Here is a 20222-nt window from a genome sequence, read left to right as displayed (position 1 = left end):
GTATCGTAATTTAAAGTTTTGTTCTTAGTTCGTCTAAACTATGCAACGGATTTTGATAGGGTTTTCACCATCATTTATAGAATTTCTTCCGGAAGGTTTATAAAAATAATGCGTGGATATTATATTTACTGAGAGTAGAGAAAAGTCGGGCAACGCCGGCTACCCGTAAGCTAGAAGATAAATATAAAAAGTTTTCATGTGATTTTTAGACTGAACAGACTGATTTTTTTTTTAAATTTACCGCTGGTTTTTCATTAAAATGATGCTGATAGTATCTTTATTTCTATTCAAGGATAATAAAAACGAGCACATCCGTGGGAACTGTACCTATGGGATGAGGTTAGCATCTTAAATACCTGACTAATTCTTTATTTGCAGGCTCTGTTGCGTTCGGAATATACAAATACTCCATAAATCCAGAAATCCTCTGAGCGGCCATTCGCAATGGACGACCAGACTGAATTAAATAACAATGCGGTGAATCTGCAGCGTCTGCTTTTGAATATGAATTGCACGATTCTCTATTTCTCGTCATTGCAATATTATCTTCAATGCGTTACTTTATTTCTTTTTAATCTTCTATCATAAAACTGTATAGGATGCACCTAAGCGATTAATAATATATACCGGCTGAAATAAAATAAAAGTTATATCTAATATTTTACGGCCTCCATGGTTAAGTGGTTTCGATCCTCGGTTGTGAATCCGAAAGGCGCGGATTAAAATCCCGACGTACACAAGTACGTTTTATTTGATTAATTTGTGTTGTTTCTCAATTGATGCAGTATATGTAGTGTATTTGTGGCACGTTCCAGATTGGTAAATACTCTCAGTATCGCCCTTGTCAAAGACTACCATTCAGAATCGAAACTTTGCTTAAAGTGGCTTTTGCCGTGTTTGGTGACCTATTCTGAATAGCCAGATACTTCCCCACCTTCCTCTTCTACATATCCTTCCCCTTCCCTCTACCTTCAGACTCACAACGTACCCCAATTGGGGATGCCATTAGTCACACTGGCTCCAGACAGTTGGAAGCAGTTGCAAGGAACCTACTCCCATTTTTTTGTACGTCCATTATTATTTATTAAAATGAGTAACAACTTAGTAATAATTAATAATCCAAATTATTTGCCATTGCGTTCGTGACATAAACATTTTTTTCAAACCAATTAGATTTTAGGACAATAGGTATCAAAATGTTATAAGGACACTCTGTTTTTACACTTGAATGCAATAATTTAACCTGCATAATTATTTATTACATAATCAAGTGTAACTTTAAGAATGTATTTGTTTTCCGGATTTGTAAATAAAACTTTTCGTGTTTAACTAGATACCTAAATAAATAACCCTTTTCACCACATTACTATCGATTGGTATAAACACGACATCTCTCGTTTAGATTTACCAGTGTAATCTTATAATTTTATAGGAGCCAAAATATATTATGTTAAACATTATCTTACAATATTATGTACATTTCATGCCAATTCATCATTCGTTCATGCCAATTTAATCACACGATAAGCGGTAACTAAAATATTACCTGATAATAATATATAATAGTGTTTAGTGTAGGTGATTTGGAATGGTATAATATTTTTCGGTCGACAGACCCAGAACCTCTGCCTTGCAAGGACCTCTGAAGAAGCTCTGATCCCTGATCTAATTCGACCATAACAACTTTGGTCGTTTATAACTGTGTCATACTTCGATACAGTTAAGATTATTATCTTATTACACTCTATCAATTTAATCACCTTTCAGACAAAACATAACATATCCTTATTCCCTAACTTAGCGGTATAGTATGTAAATAAATAATTAGTCTGAATTTGAGAAATTATTAGTAAATAGATCTTATAATCTTCTTATAATTCTCTAACTTCTCCATTCTATTCTTGCAACCCAAACTAGCTTTTCATCATTTTTCTTATTTTTCTTTTTCATATCATAGTAATGTATAAATTCTGTTCCAACTGTAAAATTCACCCGCCATAACACAGGGTCATCCCTAGAATGGAGGGTGAAATATCACAAAAACCATATGTACCCTCTAAGTCTTGTATTAATAACATAAAATTTAAAAAAAAAATTAGAAAAATATTAAGTATCCCGCAGCCAAGTGGGGGAGTAGGTAATACCCAAAATTACTGTCCTCCTTATATTATCTTAAATACTCGACATATTATTTTAGCATTTTATGTATTCCTAAGCAAATACATAAGTTACCATTAATAATTGGGATTTATATAGTTTCAAAGCCCGTAAGTAAGACAGAAAAATGCATGGGGTCGTCGGAAGACCCACTCGGTTACAGACGTTTTGTTTGGCATCTTGGCCTGTCAAAAGGTTAACATTATAAGAACTATTAACATTATATTTTTTTCTTATCGAACATTGTTTTTTTTTTTTTTTATTGTTTTTTAAGGTTTCTTACCGTTAAACTACAATTAAGCAGTTTGTCAACATAAAAAAAACAAACAAACAAAACAAACCAAAGAGTTAACCGATTAGCGGTCTAATGTCCCAAAGCGTCAGGTTTCCATTTTCCACCCCAGAGAAGTGAGTAAAATTTGAACTTTTAAATTTATTTTAAGCAACCATGTCTTCTGGCGTTTCTTTTGCCTAGCATTAGTTTAGTTGCAACGCTATTCACGCGGAATCAGCCGACACTGTTATTCCTACGATTATAATAATAATATGCGCATAGAAATGACACAAAAAGCGTGAAATTCTACAAACCGAGCGGCCCTCGTTTCGCGCAGTACGGTTTTTTGCCACATTTCGTAACCATTCACTTTGAATAATTCATAATCTCTTTATCCCTAATTTAGTGACCACGACTCAGTCAACAATCAATGAAGTCTGTTTTTGTGTTGATTTGAGATTATTGAAGTTATGCACGTCGGAATAAAGTGCCTACTTAACTATGTTATTATCCTAATAAAGTTCTTTGTATAGGGTAAAAGTAATTTCCGGTTTGAATATTATTGTATTCAATGTGTCAGTTCGTAATCAGTCCACAGTTTCCTTCTTTTTTATTTAATTATTTAAATATTTCATTTAATTACAGTAATGACGTATTGCCCATCTCACTAGGTGTAAAACACCTGTATTGAGATAGCAATTTACAGAATGGTTGTTAGCTAGGTTTTTGTTTACACGATATTATCAAAATGACAGATAAAATAAAATCAGTGTTCATCTTGAACGGGACTTTAAGAATAACCTTCAAAATTAGTTTTTGAATCTTTGCTAAAGGCTCCAGGCAAAAATATTTGTGGCACCTACCCCAACTGATAATATTATATTCAAGGGATGATTGTACAAGGGCACAGTAAACTTGTAAACTTTGATTAAATCGTTTAAATATTTACCAAAAGAGGTTCTAATGAATAAGTGTAATGTTCATTACTGTATTAAATAAATAGGTTCTTTTATACGAAGTTAAGTTTATTAATAATTCAGTTGTTTATAAAGTACAGTGCAGTCTAACTGCTAGGAAGGAATTTACGAGAATGCGCTCCCGCGTTGCCCGACCGCCCGCTGTCCAGCAGAGTCGGAAACGTTCGACAACCCTCGGCTATCTCCGGTGAGCATGAACGCCTATATGATATACTACAATAAGCAAACTATTTTTGCATTTGTTGTTCCGATATCTACAATAGCGATTTCAAATATTAGTTTGTAGATCTAATAAATCATAATTTTCTTCCTCTTATCATCCTTGTAGGAGCGGGGACCCATCGCTTCGATAAAGCGCTTCCAGGAGTCCTTTCTAACCCCTGTTGCTACTTCAGAATCCTCAGTTTATTGCAGGCCCAGACGTCTCCTTGCACAGTTGCTTTCCCAGTGCCTGGGGACCAACTGGACGTCATATCTCTGAAATTACCGATATTACTAATTAAATAATCTCTTTGTAATGCCCGTGTCACACGAGACTAGTATTTCAAGCCTAGATAGCAAGATAGTAGCTCTAGCCACGTGTAAACAGAACTAGCTTTGATATCAGTAAAATTTTCACGTCAAAAATTACTATAGTGATTTATTTCAATGCAACGCGGCATTTACTCCAAAAAGCAATCACTATAGAACTAGCTTTGTTTTTAACTCTTGACAGGCCAAGATGCCAAACAAAACGTCTGTAACCAAGTGGGTCTTCCAAAGACCCCATACATTCCCTACGGACGTGCTGTTACTTCAGTCATTGCAATGATACTGGCTTAAAATTTCCTACACGGAGATAAAGACTGATATTGAATATTGCATTTTTTTACGTTTTCTAAATGATATAAGACAAGCAAACTAAACAGTAATTACTTAGGAATTAAATCATCTTAAGAAAAAAAATCGTCTAATTATTTGTGATCGAAGAAGATAATATGAATAAATCTAAACGACACATGAAAAAGAACAAGACACAGGAAATTAAAAAAGATAATGGTCGCAACAGGAGATCGAACCCAGAACCTCTCTTTTACCGGACAATTCTCTAACCACCGAGTTATTGAAACATTTCAATTTAATAATTACCATTAAAATATTATCAACAACTAATATCCATATTTTGTTGGCTGATCTTTCTGTATGATTACAGAGTTCTAAAATAATAAAACATAAAAAATAATCAGGTCTCAATAGCTCAGTGGTTAGAGTGTTGTTCCGATAAAACAGTGGTTTTGGGTTCGATCCCCAGTTGCGACCGCTACCTTATGATTTTCTGTGTCTTGTTATGTGTCATGTTTTGTTTATATCTTCTTTTTCGATTATTAAAAATATTACATTAATGCGTGTAACCTTCAAAAGTAATTTTAATAAATTGAACATTATTATTTATGTGCTATGAATGCCTACGTCCAATGGAGAATGGAGAAAATGATGAGTGAATTTTTCGTCTGTTCTCATTCCAGATCCGCATCAAGCGTAAGCGCTACTCCGGTTCGTGCTCCCCGCGCGGGCAGGCAGAGGGCGGGCGGCGCCGCAGCAACCAGCTGACCCGCTCGCTCGAGCGCATACACCGCCAGCGCCGGCCAGAGAGCGCTACACACAACCACCACGCCACGAGCGTCAAGCAGAAGAAGGCGAAACCGGTCACGGAGGCTGACGTCATAAGGACCTACACGGGACTGGATAGGTGAATAATCTACCGATAATATTATGTACAATTTATAGAAAACGTTTTTTTGCAGCTTCATAGATAACGTGTGGCATATTTTTGAAAACTGACTTATTCCCCACGATTTTTTTGTTGGGAAATCGCAAAAAAAAACTGATACAGGTATCAAATATATGATTTTCGTCTTATAGATTACTTTAATTATATTCGATTTGAATCATAAAATTTAAACAAATCTTGAAAATAGTGATTTGTTTTTGGGGTATTATGCCGTGTTTCGCTACCTCCTTCTTTAGCCGACGTTTCGGACAGCATTGCAGTGTCCATCGTCAGGGCAGATTTGTATTACATATCTGCCCTGATGATGGACACTGCAATGCTGTCCGAAACGTTGGCTAAAGAAGGAGGTAGCGAAACACAGCACAATACCCCAAAAACAAATCATTATTTTACTTTTGGCCGTGAAAATTTCAAATCTTACCAAATCTTGAAAAGTTATAAGATGTTTACAATTTATGTTTGGACTGTTTTGCAAGACAATCTTGGAATAAAAAAATTAGGATAAGTCAATTTTGCACAAATACCCCTCGTATATACCTATATAAATAAGTTCATAATTAGCTAACGAAATCATCAGAAAAAAATATCAATCAGCGATGACAATCTTATCGAAATTTCGGTATGTAGAGAGACTCTACTGGTACCGGGTAAAATCTACAGACTTCGGAAATAATCTTTATACTAAATATATCTATAATTTCAAATGGAAAATAATTTATTTGATAGGGGAATACACTTTCGCACTCAAGCCTATTTATTTTGGTATTTGGAACCGTTTATTTGGTAACCAACACCTCTGCCATAGGTCACTTCAGGTGGTTCGTTACGTTTGGTGGCTTAGCAGGGGTTCCCGGGTTCACGGGTGAGGTCAGTTGAAGGTCCCTTTTACCTCTCCAGCCAGACTATCTCTACCCACCGCCTTGCACCGCAGTGGGGGTCACTCCTGGACACACTGACCCACAGATCCCTACTCACCCCTAATGCCTTTTTGTTCCAAGAGTTTCCTCTATTTATTTTTCTTAAAAAAACCCTTCACACAACATGAAGTAGGCCCTGGAAGAGATTATTTTCCTCGGGGCCTCCTTTGTGGTCTTAATCTCGAAATCCATTGAATCATATCACTCTACTTTCAGGACAATCGCGGAGCAGTTCATAGTCGCCTGTGACGAGAGCCGGCACAGCCACGCGGGTACTCCCGACCACAGCGGCTCCAAAGCGAAACCGGGCGGCAAATCTGACTCCTCGACTTTCGACACCAACAGCAGCGGTAGGCAGAGCCACAAGTAACATACGTAGCAACAATAGAAGTATGGACGAAGTAATTTGTATCTAGTAGGTAATAATTATTGTACCGTTATGATATTGTCAGTTGTGTGAAAATAATCGATTCAAATATTTCGATGGTTAAAATAATAACTATAAAATCATTCCTTTGAATAATCGATATTTAAAGAGGTACGTTGATAATTTTCCACGATATTTTTATATATAATTATTAATGATAACAATCAAATCCGAACTTTTCTATCCTTTTTCACTGCTTGGAAATGTTTGTGTTTGGGCAACTCTATAGTGAAGTTATTAAAAAAATAAGGTTTATAAAATGGAAGTATTTATTTTCCGAGTGCAAATGGCTTTTCTACATACATGGAAATACATTTCCGAAACGAAAATGTTAGGAAAAATTTAAGTAAGCGAAATCCGAACTAAACTTGATAAGGTCAGATTGGGAAATTGACCTTAAAAAACAATTTATCTGAATGTACATAAATACAGATAAGCAGCATTTTGGTTTGCGAATAATCCGTAAAGAAGAAAGGAACAGCAATTCACATTTGTCCAATATCTATCTATTTATGCCATTAATTCTGCTATTGCCTATTGAACCAAGCTTTAATGCAAAATTTAAAAAATTGTAAATAGCAATTTCATAAATATTCAGAAACAACAATCTTTTAAATTCTTTGTAAATAAACTGACAATATTATCAAGTAATATTTAAGCAAAAAATATTAGCAAAACTATGCTAATAATAATTATGAATACAGTTTAATATTTAAGAATACTTGAAGCCATTGTAGTAGAATAATAAGTTTGTTGTGCAATTTTTGACTTGCAGGTTAACACTTTTATACACACTTATAACTATTATTTTGTAATTAATTAATATTGATAATTAATTAACGATTGAAAATTAAAGTAAAAACACCGCAAGATAAACAATATGTACATACAAAAAATATTATCTATTGTAAGAGAGAGGTACATTTTCAAGTAAAAGAATATTTTTTAAATCTTATGTTTGTTATTATAATGGTACCTGCAGATTATTTTATCAATATGTAAATAAAATGTTATTTTTAAGTTGTCAATACAATAAGTGACTCATATTTTTATGGTAATCTATATAAATAAAAATAAATGTTCGTTTGTTTGAAATCTTAAATCTCCGAAATTTTTTCAACGATTGCTTTGAAATTTTGACATAACGCATGTGTTATTTGCCTATATTAAAAACATACAGTTTTTTTAAAACAGCGCCATCTGTTGAAGTTAAAAGTAAAATGCGCTATTGTTTCTTTATCTGCACAGACAGACTGAGCCATAGCAACGCGTGGCAAGATACAGCTAGTATAAAATATATGTATTTTGGTTCTATGCATTGTCTTTCTCAAAGGAAATAAACAATATTACCTCTGAACGTAGAAATCAGCAGATATATCGAATTTATCTCAACGCCATAATAAAACTTTTAAAGATAAAATAAAAGACTTGCTCCTGTATTGAGAATTTTTGGGTATGTATTGCCAAATATAAAACACTACGAAATCACCCCCTACATATTGAATTAAATGTGTTGCATTTTTGTGATTTTGACATTGTGTTGAAATTATTTTTCTTAATTTCTATAGAACCCAAAAATACAAAGATATTAATTTAAAAGATAATGTTTAATTACTTTTTATGTAGAAAAAGATTCAAAATATGCGCCTTTATGTTAGTAAACTGAAGTATAATGAAATAAATTGAAAGAATATTTTATTTTTAGTTATTTATCTATCAATCTTTCCTTATAACAAATGTAAATAAAGCCATTTTGTAAGATTCCTGAAAATAAAACATCATTATCACACAATATCCAAATAATTGCACATAAAAATCTTTTCACCGTCACGGGAATTGAACCTGTAACTTTGCGGCTCATCGAATGCACATACCATTACGCTATGGAGGCCATTGTATAATAAATTTAACCTTCCTGATGACTGTTTTTATACCTATGTAAAATAAAATAATAATACGTAATATATGCTGAATGATGTGCATAAAAATGCAGTTCAAATGATACAAAAATATTGTATACTTGGATTATTTGTATGTGTAAATTGAATTCTAATAAATGTTTTGATACTTTTCAATGTTTATTTATTACATACCCAACTTCGGCATTCTTCAACCTTTTTACACCTGTGGATTTAAAATGTTATCTTATATAATTATACTCGTTATAATTCGAGGGCTTAAAGTCAAACAACATTATCTACCAAAAACACACAAAATAATTCATGGTTCACATCCTATAATATGAGGGCTAAAAGTCAAACAATCTTATCTACAAAAAACATGCCAATACTAATTATTATTTTTAGATATCCTTGTTTAACTCCAAGTCCTAGAATTATAGGTATGTATTTTTTTGTAGATAACGTTGTTTGAATTTAAGCCCTCGAATTATAATCCTTCACTCATCATTTTATTTTCCATCATATTTTCGAATAATAAATTTACTAATGTGTATTTGTTATATACTTAGTTATTAGAAGTTAAATAATATATTAGAAATCATAAAGCTTCTTACAAAGACAGTATGGTTTTAATAGGTAATTATAACATTTTATAAATTCCATAGTACCTATCGACATCAAAAAGTTGGAGGTCAAAGAGTTAAATTAGATTTTTTTTTAAATGGACCAGAGTCACTGGGACTTGACACTCCCTATATATTGAGGAACAATGTGGGTGGAAAGAATGAAGATAGGAGAAGAAGAAAGAATGCAGGGAAGTCGGTACGCCTGACTTCATACCTGGTTAAGTAAACATTGCGGGCCTTACTAATAAGCGTGTTTTAAATTTTACACATCTGATACAATTTTACAAATTTACCCTACATCAATGGTTGTTTATCAGTTGTGTAAAAATTAAAACATGTTTATTGGTAATGCCTTATATAAAGGCCAATACAGACGACTGGTTTACCCAGTAGTTTTTAAGAAAACACTTGAGAAAGGATTAAACAATAGACGAATAGAATAGAATGTGACGTAAGGAAAGGACGGTAGGACAGCAGAATTTTTCAATGGGGTGACTTTAGTTAGTCTGTAGTCGCCTTAAATAAGTACCAACTTGGCATTATTAATAACTTTCAATCGTTTTTTTTAAGTGAAACTGCACAACAATTCCAATTGTCTGGAGCTAGTGGATCATTGGCATCCCAAGTTGGCAGATTTTATATGTAGCTGAAGGAGGAAAAGATAAAAAAAGAAAATTTGCAAGAGCCTGGCTTTTGCGATTTGACCACTAAACATTAGCCGTCTTACTAATTAGATTCTTACACTCCCGTTCAACATAGGTGTGCCAAAATCGTTATAAACTAGCCTTGAGGATTTTAATCAAACAAACACCAAGATAAAAAGTAAGTTTTTCTCTGTTCTGACCTTACACGCCGCATTATATTTACACCGCGTATATAAGTAAGGGGGTATTAGTGCAAAAGTATGATACAGACAGTACAGAAATTTTTGTGTATGTATGTGCAGTGTTGTCTTGGATATTAAATAATTAACCATTACACTTTTTTGCTGAAGGCATAGGCACTATAGGCTAAGATAATGAACCGACACACAACTCTGTCTTGGTACACACTCCTTGCTTCATTCACATTCATACATTGTTTCGTACAAAATCATTTAAGTGATTTTACACTTTTTACAGTACATAATAGACAGTATGAAATAACAATATTTTAAAAGTCATCATCGCTCATGATCTCCTGCATTGGTTTGGTGGAGGGGGCCCTCCTACTGAGGGACTGATTGGAGCCCTGGCTGCCCCCTGCTGCCCCACGGCTGGCCCCCCTAGCGCCTCCGGCTCCTCCGGCCCCTCTGGTGCCCCCCTGGTTGGGTTGCACCTGGAACTCGCTCTCATCAGAACTGCCGAGGGAGCCCAAGTCATCGGAGCCACCTGGAAATAAATGTAGTAACCAATTAAGTGGTTAAATGTACCAACGCTACTGACGTCAGAAGACATAGATATATGGACATGTCCTAACACAAAATCTGAGTAATATTAGGCAAATCAAGTGACAATCTTTTTGGCACCGGGAAGGATCGATGTCTTGACTGAACTTCGTCATCATTCATGCACTGGTCACCGGCAAGTGCTCATCAATATAACAAAACCCTGTGCAGAAAAGTAAAGTTCGCTATAGTAAGGAAACGTCTTGCAGCGCAACCCATTGTGTGACTTTTCTACGGCCTGAATGTTTGTTTCTAACCGGGCCACCTGAGCGTTCACTTATCTTTAACATGTTCTTTACTGCAGTGAGTAAATTATAAAACATTTTAAAAAGTGTCCAACTAAATACTGTATAAATTCGATTTTTGGATTATGGGCGGGTAGTGTGGATTTGATTTTATACAAACATACAGTTTTATTCCGAGATTAATGAAATTTTGCACACCTTACCTTCAAAACAAGAACAAAGTTACTGTCTACATTAGATTTTTGAAAAACTCGGTGGAAAGCCCGCGCCATACTGGGACTTCGTCTAGTTAAATATAAAAAAAGATTAAAAATTGTGCATACCCATATCGAGTGCTTTGAGGTCATCATCGTCAAGATTATCTCCTATCAGGTCTTCTTCATCACCAACTGAGTCGTCAATAGAAAACTCATCCTTGGCAGCCATACTGCCAAATACCTTAGGCTGCTCTCCACGACCTGCACCAGCTGATGCAAACAAAATAACTATCAATAATTAAACAATTACACAGACAATCTCCAATCTGAAGAATGGTTAAAAAGTATTCAATAATGTTTGAGAGTAGGATCCTAAGAAGAATCTTTGTGACATATAAGAAAATGTCGTCTCCGTAAACATAAAAAGAAAACTATAAACGAAAAATAAGCAACGATATTCTAACAAACCTGCCGTTCTAACCCGGAGTCTGGTTATTGGTCTAGTTGTTGGTCTTTTTTCTATTTCTTTGAGTTCCTTTCTTGGACTGTCTTCGTAATCAAACTCATCTGAAATGAGAAGTCATCAATACGGCTATTGTCATTTTCCGAATGGATATTCAAATCGTACAAAATAAAAAAATAGGTACCTGTATCGCTTATATTAACAAGAACATCTTCAGCTTCGTACTTTTGTATAAGTTTTAAAGCTGCATTGCGCCTTTCTTCGGCAATCTGTATAAAAATCATTACACACTACACACTCAATATTATTGTAAAGATACTGGTAAGTTCTGTGAACAGTAGACCTCGCGTCCAAAAAAGTAAGCTTCTATATTTCTCTTATTTATTAAATCAAAATTTCCTCTGAAATCATAAGATTTGTAAGTAGGTACTTAAAAAAGTAAATCTAGTTCTTAATTATGAACCGAATATTTTATGAAACATTTTTATATTCAAATTAGGAATTATCATAGACATATGAATTCATATGTCTATGGGAATTATGCAATTTGTCCAAAGAAATGTCTTTATCTGAATGACAAATTCTTTTTACAAACTTTCATCAGGCAAGAATTATATTGAAATATTACAAATAGGAATACCCAAGTAAACACAAAGATATCACATTTGAAAAAAGAATCTTTACTGAACCATTAAAACAGTCGCCATTTTGAAACGGAATGTGCAAACAAATTTACAAATAGACGAAAATCCAAACGGTCGAGTTAAAAGAGATCTCGGTCAAAAAAATGTGTACATAGTACAATTTTGTATGGGGAACGATGGAATATGTTTACCTCAGCTTCTGCAGCCTCCAAGGTGCTGAGTTGCTGTTTGAGAGCTTCAATGCACCGTAGTTTCAGAATGTAGTCATCATATAACTTCTCCAACTCCATTTCTAGGTTTTTAAACTCAGCTTGATAGGCTGGTCTGAAATGAAATGCTAATTTGGGAAATTTGTATGGTATCTGGCGTTAAATTTTTAAATCTTAATGTGTTTCTTTCACAAAACCTTAATGCTCCCAAACAATATTCATTCAATATGCAAAGAGATGATAGATTATGGCCAAGGAATAACTATTTCTTTGACAATTCAGTAGCAATTCAACAGAATACTTTATCTCTTGTTGAGACAAAAGGAGAATACAATAATTCTCAACACATCAACTAATCAACTGCTAAGATTAATCAATTTAACGTCGACGAAGAAACAATACCTCCTAAGCAACATACAATACAAAAATCTTTTCTTTTTTTTTTTTGAAGGAAGAAAATACTTTGGGGTGTGACATTATATATTAAATAAAAAAACACACTTTGTAATACACCACTTTTTTATTGAATTAATAACTGACAGCCAACCAGCCAAACAGTTAGGATGGGTTGTTTTGCAGAATTTGAACAATTCATCAAATTTCAAAGTTCATTTTTGGGTTCTGTGAAAGTCCTATTCAAGTTCTGTTATTATATCATTATAGGCTAGTTGCTGGACAGAACTGAAATAATATCTTGATAAAAACTTTCACAACTTGAAAATTAACTTTGAAATTTGAAGAATTGTTCAAATTCTCCGAAACAACCCGTCCTTAATAGCCCTGGTGAAGCTTGAGATAAGCGAAACCTGGTTACTAATTCAATAAAAAAAGAGTGTATTACAAAGCGTGTTTTTTTCATTTTAAATATAAAAATCCACTTTTATGAAATTTATGGATGTGTGTACTTAGTTCATAATACTACCACCAGATATCATGTACAGCGGAAAATAAGCAATACCAGAAAACCGACATGGATTATATTTTGAATGAATCTCCAACACTCCTGCCACAACATCTTTTTGACGTGCCAGGGAAAATTGATAAGTATTTACTCCTCAAAAGTTTTTGTCTCTCCTGCACAACTAGTTGATGGGAACTTAGGCAGTATTGTTTATTTGTTGAGCCTTAATTTTACTTGATTTTCTGCATGGCCTGCAGCCTCTTCTCCGACCTCTCCAGCTCGGCCCTCTTCTTCTCTATCTTAGAATCCAGTGAAGCCTCGCTTGCAGCCACATTCTCTATCTGTTCTTGGTAAGTGTAGAGTTCCTTGTCGTAGGCAGAACAAGCCCTTTCTACCGTGGCCTCCACGGCGGTCATGTCTAGTGGACGGCTTATGGCCTGTTCGCGGATTTCCTATAAACAGATGATTCATTCGTTTAAGACTATCTACAATTGAACACTTGTAAATATTGTTCTCCTTCTTTATTATTTAATTTTAGATGCCAAACCACCAGGCGAACACATTTCAGATGTGTTACTATTAATGTAAGTATGTATACATTATTTCGTACTAACAATCATGCATGCAGGGACATTGAAGGGTCTAGAATCGTTTTAAAATAAATTTAGCTTCTTTTTCCAAAAAATATATTAGAGTCCTGACGTGTGCGGCTAAGGAGGTTAAACAATCAGTTTCCTCACACAGCCGTCGGGAAAGGGTGGGTCCCCTCCAATAAACTTGAACACTGATGAAAAAACATTGTGTAATTTCATAATGACGCTAAAACTAGTAGATCTGTGAACTGTAGACCTCGCATCCAAAAAAGTGTTTTTCTAATTTTCTTCTAAATATCACAATATTTGTAAGAAAGTACTTCAGGCTTTAACAATGAAATAGACATTTTTAATGACCAATTTAAACACTTCAAAAAACATATTACCTTTAATCATATTAAGCTGATATTGTGATGAAGCTCTTTATTTAAAGAGAAGTAACATTGTACCTACCTAATCAGTGTCTCACCAGTGCAGGTGTGACAATAACAAATCGTTTATGAACATATTTGTGTTTACCTTTTACCCATTCTTATTTGCCATTTTCCTCAGCATATTTAGCTTATTCATTTTGTTCCTATTTTTGTTATTATCATTTTGTTATTATTATGTATTTAAACATCCGTGTATGTAAATTTTTGGGCACCATGCCTGTTTTATGTACTTAAATAAAAATAAATAAATTAAATAAATACCTACCTACTTAATTAATAAACGTGACGATTTCACATTTGAAAAAAGAATCTGTAATGAACAAAGATATTAGAAGAACGAGATGTGCTATGAGCAGTTCATACTGTGTGGAATTGTTTTGTCCAGTGTCGCCGGTTTTGTTCACCAATACTACTGCACACCTTCGCTTACGCTAAGGTATCCGCACTAATACATAGAACAGATTTCTGTGCGTACACGTCCCGATAGTATTCAAAGTACCCTAATTAGGTAGTACTCCGCCTACGGTCCGGCGGCCAACATAGCATATCTCGTTCTTCTAATATCTTTGGTAATGAACCACTAACCGATGTGTGCCGATGCTAAATTTTCCCCGTGAACCAGCTGATTCTATTTTCGTATTAACTTACTTGTTATTTACAAAATGATGATTTTGTAAAATGTACTGTCTTACCAGGTAATGTGTTTATATTATTTATAGTTAATAATTTAACATAAGTTTTTTCTCTAAATACATAGCTACTTATATTCAGAGAAATTATATTATTTTGTTTGTGCCTATCGGCTAGACATGACAGCATGACATGCATGACAGGTTAAACCGACCACCATCTTGAATCGGAACCGGAACGTAATAAACAAATTTACAGATAGATGACATGCCGAATGGTCGAATTATGTAATATCTACAGGACTTCGCTATTCTCAGTCAATTACAGAACAAAATTAGGAAAAGAAAACCAGACTAGTGAAAATGAGCCTTATTACCTTAAAATCTACTTCTTTTCCTAATAGATCGTAAAGTACTGCTCCATTAGCAGTTATCTCTGTAGCTAGCTGGCGGGCCTTTTTCAAATCATCGATCTGAAATAACAAAACAATTAGGCAATGTCTGAAGGGTGGTTTTTGTAATGAAAAACTAATACGTTTTAAAATACTTAACCTTTGATGAGATGTCGAACTGAAAAGTGGGATCCTCTGCATCAACTGTGTCTTCAGGATCCACTTTGGCCACATTGAGGGCGTCGTATAACACTGAGGTTATCTTCAATAACTCCCTCACTGCATAACCATCTGCACCATACAACTTCTTTGTGTTTAGTTTGATATTTGCTTTTGTCATCTGGAAAGCAAATTTGGTAAAGGTATTATGTATTAATGAATCAGTAAATTCATCTCATCAAAGGAAGATTGATCACTTGGAAATTATTATTTTAAACTGAAAGTTGAAGATAGGGTAGCAGCAAAGATATTAGAAGAACGAGATATGCTATGTTGGCCGCCGGACCGTAGGCGGAGTACTACCTAATTAGGGTACTTTGAACGGTATCGGGACGTGTACGCACAGAAATCTGTTCTATGTATTAGTGCAGATACCTTAGCGTAAGCGAAGGTGTGCAGTAGTATTGGTGAACAAAACCGGCGACACTCGGCAAAACAATTCCACACAGTATGAACTGCTCATAGCACATCTCGTTCTTCTAATATCTTTGGGTAGCAGGTATAAGGGAGAGGACAAAAAACTCCAAAAATGTCCTTGTCATGGAATCCTACCATAATAAGGACTTTTTGGAGTTTCCAGATTCCAGCATCGTAGCACACTGCGGAAAGTTGCTGGGAATTTAAACCTTATCGCCACTATGTAAGGAGTGTCTGATTTCAGCCGAGTCCGAATGTTACACGCCGAGGTTGATCGCCTCAATACCAAACCTGCTTCCCCTAATCTCTAAAATACATCATAGCTTTCTCAGCTCTGATTTGAATCGAATCCGGCTGCTAGCTAGGCGCAAGAAGTCAGTAAAATCATCATCAGTCATCAATAACACTACATCTCTTACAAAGTCTTGGCCACCTCCAGGTGCTCCTTATACCCTAGATTGGGTTTGGTTAGGTCTCCGACACTCTCTTCCTACACACATATTATTAAAAAAAAAACCTATTATTTAGTGTGAGGTAGGTAATATGGCTTATGAAGAGTTCTTCAATGATTACACTCTGTTCTTCTCTTATTTCACAGAATTTGAACAAGTAATCAAACTTCAAAGTTCTGTGAAAGTTCCATTCAAGTTCAGTTATTTTTTCATCATGGTCGATTGTTTCACAGTACATACTTGGATAATAACAGAACTTGATTAGGACTTACACAGGACATTTGATTACTTGTTCAAATTCTGCAAAACAATCCGTCCTTAATATAGTTTATTGAATTGATACACCAAATCAATGAATACTTTTATAGTGGACTAATGTCTAACTCGGACAATGGTCTGGTTTAGAAAGAGACTGAGCGAGATTGCGCTACTCTATAATATGAAAAGAGTTTTTGGTATGTTAAATGTACCCACCATAAACTGAGCCGCAGACCTGATAATCATGATCCTCTCATCCATGGTGTTAATTCCTCCATCGAGCCGTGTTTCTGGATCAAACCTCTCCACCAGCCACTTCAACAAGTTGGCCACTAAAGGGAAGTTGGGCTGCCTAAAGCTCTCCAGGGATATGTTAGTCGGATAACCAAATGCCCTCAAATGTTCTGTGAAATCTAGTCAATAAAAAAATGTATTGAGTTCGTACTGTTTATTACTAATTGTATTATATAATTATAGAATAGGACTAAATATCTACGCATATCAACTTAAATACTAGAAATCAAAAGACTAGTCTTATTTATTATAAATCAAGTACAGGTGAATCATTTTAAAGAAGACACGTTTGAATGTATTATTTGTATGCTAGAGCTAGGCCAATCAATCGTTTTACACTAGCGTCATGAGCGGGTTGCGAAAACCCGATCTTTACCCGATTACCCGTCGCCCGGATACATTCACTCTCATTTTAGCGGGTCATTCACGATCAACCCAGGACTATTGTACATACTGACAGTATTGCCAATATTGTAAAATGCCCATTTCCGTGCTCAAAGATACTAGGTGCATAGCGAAGTATTAATACCATTAAAATTTAGAATCACAATTTAATTTAACAATGTTCTTTGTTTCATTCTTCAACTCCCTTACAAAAGCTTAATTATTTTTTGATCCATCCAGTACACCACTACACAAGCAAGGGTCTATCATGTCATTAAATGTTTTTTATATGAATGGCTAACGCATAACGATATTATTGAGGGTATATTTGCCAAAGTCCCTTGTGCGCTTTAGTTACCATTGCAAAAACAATTACTTTATATTTGGCATCTAACTGAATAGCATAAAAACATTATTGCGGTCACTATCAGTGTCGAATAGTGACTTATTTAATGCTAGAAGCTAAGATTGTATGCTTACTTGTGCTTTGCCTTAAGGTTAAAAAGTGCAGCGAACTATGTCCATCCTATTCAGAGATGTACTTTATTTGAAATAAATCCATTTCAAATGGAAATGCAAAATGCAAAATGGGTATTTTCCATTTTGCATTTTAAATGCTTTTCTAAAAACCATTTTGCATTTTGCATTTTAAATGCTTTTCTCAATGCATTTTCCATTTTAAATGCTTTTTGCAACATTCTTCCAACAATCTCCACTCATTTTTTTTTCATAAGCCCCAAATATCAGTCGGTCCTCAACCTCGCTATGGGAGATAATTTACATTTGTCAAGTTGCTCCCTGGTAGAAGCCCTGGCAATTGAGTGATACCATTACAAAAAATACTGATTCAAATACTGAACATGGGACCATGACGCTGGAATATTAAATGTTAGATAGCAGTTTCTATGTTTTTATGTTGGCAACATTTGTCGCAAATTTTTTGTCGTTCATAATCCGTTGTCGTGGCATTTTTTGATTTACCATGTAATATGTTTGTTCTACATTGATGTCCATTAAAGTTCTACATTGATGTCCATGACAAAACTGTTTAAAAATTCTATAATTATTTTAATTGTTTGACCTGAGAAACCATTTTGCATTTTCAATGCATTTTGAAAATAGGTATTTTGCATTTTGCATTTGAAATGCTTTTCTAAAAACCATTTTGCATTTTGCATTTTCAAATGGAAAAGTTTTGACCCATTTCCATTTTGCATTTCAAATGGTTTTGGGTACCCATTTTGCACATCTCTGATCCTATTATATTTCAGCTTAAAATACCTGAACATTTACCAACTAATAATTTCTATGGATCAACTTGTCGAATTTTGCTGACTGCTTACACAAAAAATGTGTATATAAATAGCACATGATTTCAACTTAATTACTACAACAAATAACTATGAGAGATTTTTTCTCAATCAAAGTTATATTTGAAGGTTAGGAAATACGCATAGATTATTAAAAAAAAACCCTTATTAACAACATAAAAACCTATTTTGTGCATGTTTAAGTAAACCCTTCACGTAAATAGTTGTCTCCATTAGATATTTAAGTTGAAATCAAGTGTTGTTTTTTTAAAGAACCTTTGCATGCAGAGGAATTCGACAAGTTGACCATACTTATATTTATATTTCCTCATAAACATTATCAACATAAATTTAATATGATTACAGCAGCATTCCAATACGTAGTTATTCTAATACAGAGATGAAACTTCACAATTTGAGTAGAAATTATCACCAAATATGTATCTTTTAAAAATTACAAGGAAATAAACTTACTTCTACAATCTCTGAAAGACATCTTAAAGTTACTAAAATGAACTTGGTTTGTTAAATAATATAATATTTTCATAAACAGAGTACTCTGACATGTGAAAATGACATGACATAAAAGAGTTGCTGTTTTCGAACGGTTACTATGGTAACCAATATAACAAAACAAACATCAAATGATGAACATTCTTCATATTCTTATCAAATTAGTGACAAAATTAAGACATAATAAACCTAATTATTATTAGACAGAAATTTTAAGCCGATTGCAACAATTTATTTAGTAACAGTTTTTATTAAATTCGGTTCCATGATAACTCAACACTCTTAAAAAGTGATATAAAGTCATTAGAAACGATGAAAAAAAAAATTAACCTAACCTAACCTACTTAACCCAGTTAATAAAGTTTTTTTTTCATCACTTTCCATGACTTTATATAACTTTTTAAAGTTGCGATGATTTATCCGGTCACCATTAAATTCATGTCTACCGCTGTCAATTTAGTAAATGTGTATGTTAAGTTTTGAACATGGTATTAATAATTATTTTTATTATTCAAACAGCCATAAAAAGATTGATTAGGTTAGGATACTTAGGACGGGTTGTTTCGGAGAATCTGAACAATTCATCAAATTTCAACGTTCATTTTCAAGTTCTGTGAAAGATTTTTTCTAGTTCTGTTTTTATTTCAGTTTTGTCAAGCAACTAGCCTACAATGATATAATAACAGAACTTGAATAAATCTTTCACAGAACCCGAAAATGAACGTTGAAATTTGATGAATTGTTCAAATTCTCCGAAACAACCCGTCCTTAGTGTTAGCTAAAAAAGGTCCCATTAACTGCAGAATAAATTAACTTCTCGGCAAACTTTCATTACATATAATAAACTATGGTTTATGTTTGAATAGTGTCCGTTAGACAAAAAGGTTATATCTTCGCTGTTTAGGCAAAAGTCACCAAACCACAAAAGACATTTTTGAGATATAGGTTCTGCATTAAAAGCTAAATTATTTATTTATTACAAAATACAAGATTTCAAATTATTTATTATTTTCCTAATTATTCTACTAATCCATAAGGTAAGCTCCAGGAGCTTGTCTTTATGGGAAGAGTAAGTATACAGGGTGTCTTGGGGTAAAGTGCAATAACTTCGGGAGGTGATTCTACATAATGGTAGAAGTAAAAAAGATAAATAACTTTTTTCGAAATTTTTTTTTTTCTTGCACTAAAATAT

General features: G+C 34.0%; 2 protein-coding genes across 2 annotated transcripts in view; one reads left to right on the top strand and one right to left on the bottom strand.

The window, feature by feature from the left end:
• LOC149419430 (uncharacterized) overlaps window positions 1-8593 on the top strand; it is a 164091-nt gene extending 155498 nt beyond the window's left edge. Inside the window, exons 5-6 of the mRNA XM_089638305.1 lie at window positions 4914-5137; window positions 6313-8593. Of these exons, the coding sequence (XP_089494431.1) occupies window positions 4914-5137; window positions 6313-6466 (378 nt within the window). The 3' untranslated portion in view covers window positions 6467-8593. The remainder of the gene's footprint in view (window positions 1-4913; window positions 5138-6312) is intronic.
• Window positions 8594-9926: 1333 nt separating this feature from the next.
• On the bottom strand, window positions 9927-19013 carry Cluap1 (clusterin associated protein 1). Its single transcript, XM_089637824.1, has 10 exons — window positions 18992-19013; window positions 16746-16942; window positions 15344-15523; window positions 15169-15264; window positions 13370-13587; window positions 12217-12349; window positions 11566-11650; window positions 11387-11485; window positions 11045-11188; window positions 9927-10420 (listed from the first exon to the last, which is right to left on the bottom strand). Exons 1-10 carry the CDS (start codon window positions 19011-19013, stop codon window positions 10203-10205), a joined length of 1392 nt encoding a protein of 463 aa, XP_089493950.1. The 3' UTR covers window positions 9927-10202.
• Window positions 19014-20222: the final 1209 nt, after the last annotated feature.

This window comes from Hesperophylax consimilis, chromosome 12 (assembly GCF_061612785.1).
Source record: "Hesperophylax consimilis isolate HC1 chromosome 12, BYU_Hcon_1.0, whole genome shotgun sequence".
Lineage (NCBI taxonomy): Eukaryota > Metazoa > Arthropoda > Insecta > Trichoptera > Limnephilidae > Hesperophylax > Hesperophylax consimilis.
Note: the sequence above shows the minus strand (reverse complement) of the source record. Positions and strands in the feature narration are given on the sequence as shown.

Bases quoted from the DNA above. Each gene is read 5' to 3' on its own strand.
- Cluap1 (XM_089637824.1), bottom strand. From the start codon at position 19,013: ATGTCTTTCAGAGATTGTAGAA. The intron at 16,943-18,991 runs GTAAGTTTATTT...TTTATTGACTAG, and splicing joins GTCTTTCAGAGATTGTAGAA to ATTTCACAGAACATTTGAGG. The intron at 11,486-11,565 runs GTACCTATTTTT...TTCTCATTTCAG, and splicing joins TGTTAATATAAGCGATACAG to ATGAGTTTGATTACGAAGAC.